This window comes from Aptenodytes forsteri, unplaced genomic scaffold, assembly GCF_000699145.1.
Source record: "Aptenodytes forsteri isolate BGI_AS27 unplaced genomic scaffold, ASM69914v1 Scaffold142, whole genome shotgun sequence".
Lineage (NCBI taxonomy): Eukaryota > Metazoa > Chordata > Aves > Sphenisciformes > Spheniscidae > Aptenodytes > Aptenodytes forsteri.
In genome coordinates, this window is record NW_008794598.1 from 893423 (window position 1) to 899869 (window position 6447).

The 6447-nt window shown below is 65.3% G+C and overlaps 1 protein-coding gene across 1 annotated transcript in view; it reads right to left on the bottom strand.

Annotated features, from left to right (window-relative positions):
* The window catches only part of MOV10 (Mov10 RISC complex RNA helicase), a 7506-nt gene extending 1064 nt beyond the window's left edge, over window positions 1-6442 (bottom strand). The window contains exons 1-21 of the mRNA XM_009272728.2: window positions 6309-6442; window positions 5141-5237; window positions 4886-5019; window positions 4554-4792; window positions 4234-4474; window positions 3870-3992; window positions 3610-3763; window positions 3375-3529; window positions 3056-3232; window positions 2832-2979; window positions 2580-2741; window positions 2382-2485; window positions 2058-2155; window positions 1848-1967; window positions 1660-1762; window positions 1305-1428; window positions 1033-1224; window positions 824-898; window positions 583-708; window positions 306-394; window positions 18-139 (exon numbers count right to left, since the gene is read on the bottom strand). Of these exons, the coding sequence (XP_009271003.1) occupies window positions 25-139; window positions 306-394; window positions 583-708; window positions 824-898; window positions 1033-1224; window positions 1305-1428; window positions 1660-1762; window positions 1848-1967; window positions 2058-2155; window positions 2382-2485; window positions 2580-2741; window positions 2832-2979; window positions 3056-3232; window positions 3375-3529; window positions 3610-3763; window positions 3870-3992; window positions 4234-4474; window positions 4554-4792; window positions 4886-5019; window positions 5141-5237; window positions 6309-6442 (2910 nt within the window). The 3' untranslated portion in view covers window positions 18-24. The remainder of the gene's footprint in view (window positions 1-17; window positions 140-305; window positions 395-582; window positions 709-823; window positions 899-1032; window positions 1225-1304; window positions 1429-1659; window positions 1763-1847; window positions 1968-2057; window positions 2156-2381; window positions 2486-2579; window positions 2742-2831; window positions 2980-3055; window positions 3233-3374; window positions 3530-3609; window positions 3764-3869; window positions 3993-4233; window positions 4475-4553; window positions 4793-4885; window positions 5020-5140; window positions 5238-6308) is intronic.
* Window positions 6443-6447: the final 5 nt, after the last annotated feature.

Genomic DNA, 6447 nt, shown 5'->3' on the forward strand with positions numbered 1-6447 from the left:
CTCCTAGCCCTGCTCACCTGGTTGCTAATTGCTGAGGTGCAGCGCGTGGAGGTCGGCGGCGAGGCCATCCTCTGCCGGGCTCTCGTCCTCGTAGGGGTAGCCCGTGTAGCCGCCCTCCTCCCTGCAGTACCTGAGGAACCTGCAGGCACAGGGTGAGGGGAGTGTGGGCAGGAGATGGCAATGGCCTCGCTGCCTCTGTAGCGCTGGGCATGGCCAGGCACTGTCCGCAGGCAGCAGGGAAGGGCGGGCAGGCGCTCACGAGCACCGTCTGCGGAGGGGGTCAGGCGCAGCCAGGCAAGGCTCACCTCTGCCAGTGTTGGTCCTTGCTGAGCACGGCCGGGTTACCCACCACAATCAGCAGAGCCTTGGCCCTGGTGATGGCCACGTTGAGCCTCTGAAAAGAGAACAAGAGCGAGGGCTTTACCCTGCAGCAGCACCTCTCAGCCCCCTGCCCAGCCCCACCTAGGTGCAGGCAGCTCTGGTGCAGCACCAAGCACCCGGAGCAGCTCTGCCTGCCTGCGGGGCACCGGAGGGAAGCGGGGGGTGCTGAGGGAGAGGGGCCTGCTCAGGGCAGCATGGTACCTTGGGGTTCTTGAGGAAGCCCAGCTTGAAGGTCTGGTCGAGCTGGAGGTACTCACTGCAGCTGCGCACGGTGGAGATGAGGATGACGCGTCGCTCCTGGCCCTGGAACTCCTCCACAGAGCCCACCTGGGGCAGGGACAGCAGGTGAGGGGCCAGGGAGCACCCCCGGGTGGGGGCTGGTGGGGCTCCCCCTGTCCGTGGCAGGGTGGGCTCCTCTCCCCCCCTGCTCCCAGGACCGTACCTTCAGCAGGCTGATGTCTGGCAGTGTCCGCAGGACAGGGTCCAGGGAGGTGATGGCTTTCCGGATCTTCTCCACCTGGGGGGAGGCACACAGCACAGTCCAGCCGCCATGGAGCTGTCCTCGTGTGCCAGCCCGCCCATCCATCCAGTGCCCCCTGTCCCCCGGGGAGGTCTCTGCCCGTCCCCTGCCTGCAGAGCTGTGCCCCTCACCTGCTTCCTGTAGGGAGAGATGATGCCGACCTCCTTGGGCGAGACGCTGGGGCAGCCCCCCTTGCCCCGGCTCTGCAGCAGCTTCTTGAGGTAGTGGACCAGCACCTCGATCTCAGCCGTGTTGAAGAACGAGGGGCTCTTGGCCTCTCTCTGGTCTTCCCCGCAAACCCCGTGGAAGATGATGGGGAAGCCCTGGGGGTGGACAGTATTGGGCTCTGCTCCACCTGTGGTTCAGGGCTCCCCCTGGGCTCCTTCCCTGCTTCCCCCCTCACTTTTTTGGGAAGCTCCTCCCAGGCACAATACAGACTCCGGACGTCGAGCTCGTCACTCTTGCAGGCCTTCAGCTCGCTGTCGTAGAAGAGCTCGTTGGGGATCCTGAGGATGGCCTCGTGGGACCTGGCAGAGGCAGCACAGTGTCCAGGGTGGATGCCACACGGCCCCAGCACCCTCCCGGGCACCGTGCATCCGGGACAGCAGGTGCGCTCGCATCTCCCGCACCAGCTGGGGCACTACGAGGCTCTGGGGAGCCGGAGCCCGGGGTGTACACACAGATCCTGCACCGAGCCACACTCAGCAGAGCAGCCCCATCCCTGCCTGTGCCCGTCCCCGTGCTGGCCCCGTCCCCACCTGTAGTTCCAGAGCAGTTTGGTGACGAACTGTGGGTTGTATCCTCCACTCGACTTCTTGTACAGGGGGTTGTGGAGCATCAGCCTCTCTAGCAGCGAGGTGCCTGCACCCAGCGAGACCCCGTGGCTCCCTGCAAGGCTGCTCGGCCCCCAGGTGCCGGCAGCGCTCTCACCCCTCTCCCAGCTCACCCAAGCCATGCTCGATGGCCAGCGGTGACCTCAGGATGGGGCCCAGCTGCTGGGGGTCTCCTGCCAGCACCAGCTGCCCCCCGTTGGGGTTGGTCTCCTGGTCCATGGCAGTCAGGAGCCCTGGGCAGAGGGAGAGCTCAGCAGGGCATAGGGGGTCCCCGGGCCATGCAGAAACACTGGGCCCCGAGACGGCAGCCGGGCACCACTCACCTGCAATGGCGACCACACTCTCTGGCTCTACCGCCTGGCCGCACTCGTCGATGAAGATGTGGGAGAAAAACCCTGGGGGGAAGTTGGCTGATGCCAGCCTGGGGGAGAGGTGGAGTGAGGCTGCCTTGGCATCCCTGCCCTGGCTGGCCATCCTTCCTCCCCTCGCCCTCATCCTCCTGCAGAGGACGGGTCCCTCCTGTTGCCCGCCCTCCTCCACACCCCCTCCCCACTGCACCCCAGCGGGGCTGCCCTCACAGCCTGGTTGCAAGGCAGCCCCTGGGTCCACCCACTGTGGGTGGTGGGGACAATCCCAGGTCCTCCAACCTTCCCGCTGTCACCAGCGTGGTGATGAGGATCCGGTAGTGCCCCAGGTGCTCCTTGCTCAGGTACACGTAGCAGCTCTGCTCATCGTCCCAGTTGCAGCAGGGCTGAAACACAGGTGTTTGGTGGGATCCTGCTCTCCCTGGGGGCTGCCAGGCCAGATTTGCTGTGGGCTGCCGGGACAGAGGGGCAGGGACCTACCCTGATATCAGCAGGTACCTCCTGGTAGTTCCTAGAGCTGGCGATGAGCCTGTAGACATACCGGGGGGCGATGTCCTTGATGAGGCGCTGACACAGCAGGTCTGTGGCACTGTTGGAAGGGGCACAGGCCAAGATCCGGGCGTCCTTGAAGCATGTCCATACCTAGGTGGGAGGAGGGAGCAACGGCACTGAGCCCCATGGGCCGGGGTGGGCAGCGATGCCCGGGGCTGGACCTGGGCACCAGCCACTCACCTGCTTGATGGCTTCCACCAGGGTGACTGTCTTGCCAGTCCCAGGGGGGCCGAAGATGAGGTATGGAGCTGGCCTGGACATCCCCGTCACGATGTGCGTCACAGCTCTGCACTGCTCCTCGTTCGCCAGCAGCTTGCGGTCGAACCACCTGCGGAAGCAGAGGCTGAGCAGGCCAGTCCCTGTCCTCGCCTGTCCCTTCCTACCCTGCAGGCATGGGGACTCACCGGGGCTGGAAGGTGCCTGTGAAGAGGGACTTGTGGCACGAGGCGGAGGGGAAGAGGAGGCTGGACAAGCCGCGCTGCATGGCCAGGGCTGCAGCCCGATGCTGGACTCGCAGCGGCAGCCGGCTGAAGGTGAAGGTCACGTCAAACCTCAGGTTGTTCACAAACTTCTTCTGCAGCCTGGGAAGGAGTGGTGTGAGCAGGGCATGGGGATGCTCCCCCACGCCCTCTCTGGCCCTTTCCAGCCCACACCTGGCCTTCAGCACGTCCGAACAGGACTGCCAGGGCCCTGCCAGTCCGGCCGGGGCCAGACACCACTCACTTGGAGGAGAAGCCCAGCCTGACCTTCTCCAGCTCCACACCATGCACGTAGCCCTTGTACTGGACGAGCGGGGAGCAGTCCCGCTCGCTGCTCAGGTGGGCGAAGAGGTGGTCCCCCTTCAGTACGGATGGGCGGTTCTCGGCCACGCCAGGCACCTGTGCTGAACGGCCAGCATGATGCCGGGCACCCCGGGAGCCCCGGCACCCCTCCCGCCCCCCCGGCTCCCCCTACGTACGTTGAGGACCAGCAGCGCCCTGTCCTGCACCATGGGCACGTCCTGCATGTCATAGCGCCGGATGTCCACCTCCATCTGGATCTCCTCCAGGTGCAGCAGCAGCTGGAACTTCTGCTGGTAGTTCTCAGCAAGCAGGGGGGCCTCCAGCAGCGACCTGTGGGCAGCAGAGATGTCACCATGCCCCAGGGACACCTCAACCAAGGCGCAGCGGGTGGGAGGTGCAGGGCCGGGCGGCATTGCCCCCACCCCTTGGCACTCACCGCATGGCAGCCCAGCTGGAGCTGGCATGAGCATTGGGTCCGAGCAGGATCGTGTCCTTGAGGCTCTTCGGGTACTGGTAGGTGCCCAGAGGGATTTCCCTTTCCAGTTCATTTTTCAGGGAGCTATGCAGAGGGGACAGCGGTGCCGCAGGGACTGCAGGGCTGTGTTCCCCCCAGGCTGCAACCACCCGTGGCCCCGGCAAGCAGGGTGTCCCCAGCCCCACCATCACCAGCCATTGCATGGGGATGAAGCACTGTCCCAGGGTGCCGGACAGCTGGGTCCCAAGGAGCTGAGCCTTGTCCCAGCCAGAGAACAGGCCAGGGCCCTCCACGCAGGATGGCAGCAGGTGACCCCGCCATGTACCTGTCAGGGGGGATGCCATCCTCGGTGGTGACGGTGACAGGGCGCTGGAGGCTGGCCTGGTAAGGCTGGAAAGGCGCTGAGGGCCCCAGGCCCTTGGCCAGCTGGCTCTCGGCGACGGCAGCAATGTAGCGCCAGATGCTGAAGGGCTCGTCCGGCTCCTTGGTGAACTCGAAGACCACCGTGGCATGGAAGTACCCATTGCAGGTGGTCAGGCACCGCACCTGGATGGGGTACGTGCCGCCTGCGAGGCAAAGAGGCGAGAGCTGGGTCCTGCATCTCCTCTGGTGGGTCAGGGCACGGGGCAGGGGACAGGGCCCTACCTGGGTGCAGCAGCAGGGATTGGCCCTGTGTCGCCCCTTGCTCGTCCGCAAAGGAGAGTTCCCGCGACTGCTGGCGTGGCTGGCACTGCTGCAGCGTCACGGCCTCCACCCCATGGTTCTGCACCAGGACAGTGACCGTCCGGGGCTCGCTGGGCACCACCGGGAAGCGGATGCGCCCATTGCCCTGGTCGTGCTCCGAGACGATGTCTACCCCGTGCTTCCCACGGATGAACTCAGCCCTGTGGGAAGGGAAGGTCAGGCTTTCCCAGCCAGGGTGAGGGATCCCCAGGGCCGTGCTGGGGCAGGTGTGGGCAGGGTGCTGCCAGTCATACCACTTCTTGGCACGGCTCTGGGGCACTTGAGCACTGGAGCTGGGCTGCTGCCCTGAGGCAGACGTGGATGCCAATGCCTCTGCATTCATCCTGGGTCTCCGGTACTGGTCTGCCACTACCACGCGCCTCTTCTCCTGTGAGGAACAGCCAGCATCAGTGTGGCCCCGGGGTCCTGCCGTGGCTGGGGGCTCCCGTGGAGCTGGTCCTGGTGGGCGCAGGAGCTGCTGCGCTGCCCCAGCCCAGGGCCCCCCTCACCTTCTTGAAGTGCACTGACTCCCCATGCACCTGCGCCCGGTGGGTCACCCTCAGCGCGTACAAGATGCAGGAGAAGTTGGGCGTTTTTGTATCAGTCCTGCACAGACAAGGGAGAGAGGTTTCTGCGTGGGACAGAGCATGGCTGGGCTGCCAGGGGCACAGGCAGCTGAGAGGAGGTGAGCAGGAAGGGACGGTGAAGCAGGGCACTCTGGTGACTTCCCTCTGCACCAGGAGAGGGAGAAGGACTGGGGCTTTTCAATGGTTCATGCAAATCTTGCATCCCTGCAGGATGCTCCAGGAACTCCATGCTGTGGCATGGCTGTTACAGCTGTGCCATGGCCATTCCAGCTGTGCCACGGCATTGCTGTCTGGCCATGCAGTCCATGTCCCTGCCAGCATGCACGCAGCAGTGGGGCAGGGACTTGTCCCTGTCCCCAGGTCCCTCAGGGGCTGAGCCGGCACAGATGAGGGCTCCTCCAAGGCATGGCCACAGCACTCCCGGCAGCGATGCCTCCCCAGGCACCTCCTCCCGCACCCTGGGGCATGTCCTGCAGCCTGCAGTGAGCTGAACCCTGGCTTTGCCAATGATTAACAGCAGTGACATTGCACGGGGGCCAGCGTGACCGGTGTCACTGTGGTGAGGCAGGGAGTGTGGCAGGCAGCGGGTGTCTGAGACTGTGCCCAGGCGGCTGCCAGGGGGTCTCTGCAGCCAAGGAACATCCCAGCAGGGCTGTGGCGAGATGGAGGGGCTTGGGGGCATGCGGGTCTGGTGTCCAGAGAGGCACGTCTGCCTTTCACTGCATCCGCAGCCCAGTGGGACATGGGCTGTTCCAGAAATGCTGCTCTGTTTTCTCTGCCTGGAGAGAGCGGAGCCCCTGCATTTAACTGGTCCAGGTGGTCCTCACTGCTCGGAAAGTGCATGCTCCTCCATCCCACCCCAGCAGGTGATGAAGGAGAGCCCCCGAAGCCCCTACCTGCTCCCCAGTGCTACCCTCACACCCAGCTCCTGGCCGGAGCTCGCTTGACACCCCACGTGAAGCCCCAGCAATGCTGGCCGGGGTCCAGTGATCCTGGCCAGGGACCGGTGATGCTGGCCAGGGGAATGGATGATGCTGGCTGGGGAGACCGTCCCAGGCGATGCTGCCTGGGTCTGGCCGAGGGCTCTCACCTGCCCCGAAACTCCTGGTTGTAGATGCTCCGCAGCGTGTCCCGCCGCCTCTCCTGCTCCCGGCCCGTGTCCCGCAGGAACTGCACGAACTGATCCCCCCACAGCCTGGCCTCCGCCACGCTGAACCGCGGCATGGCTG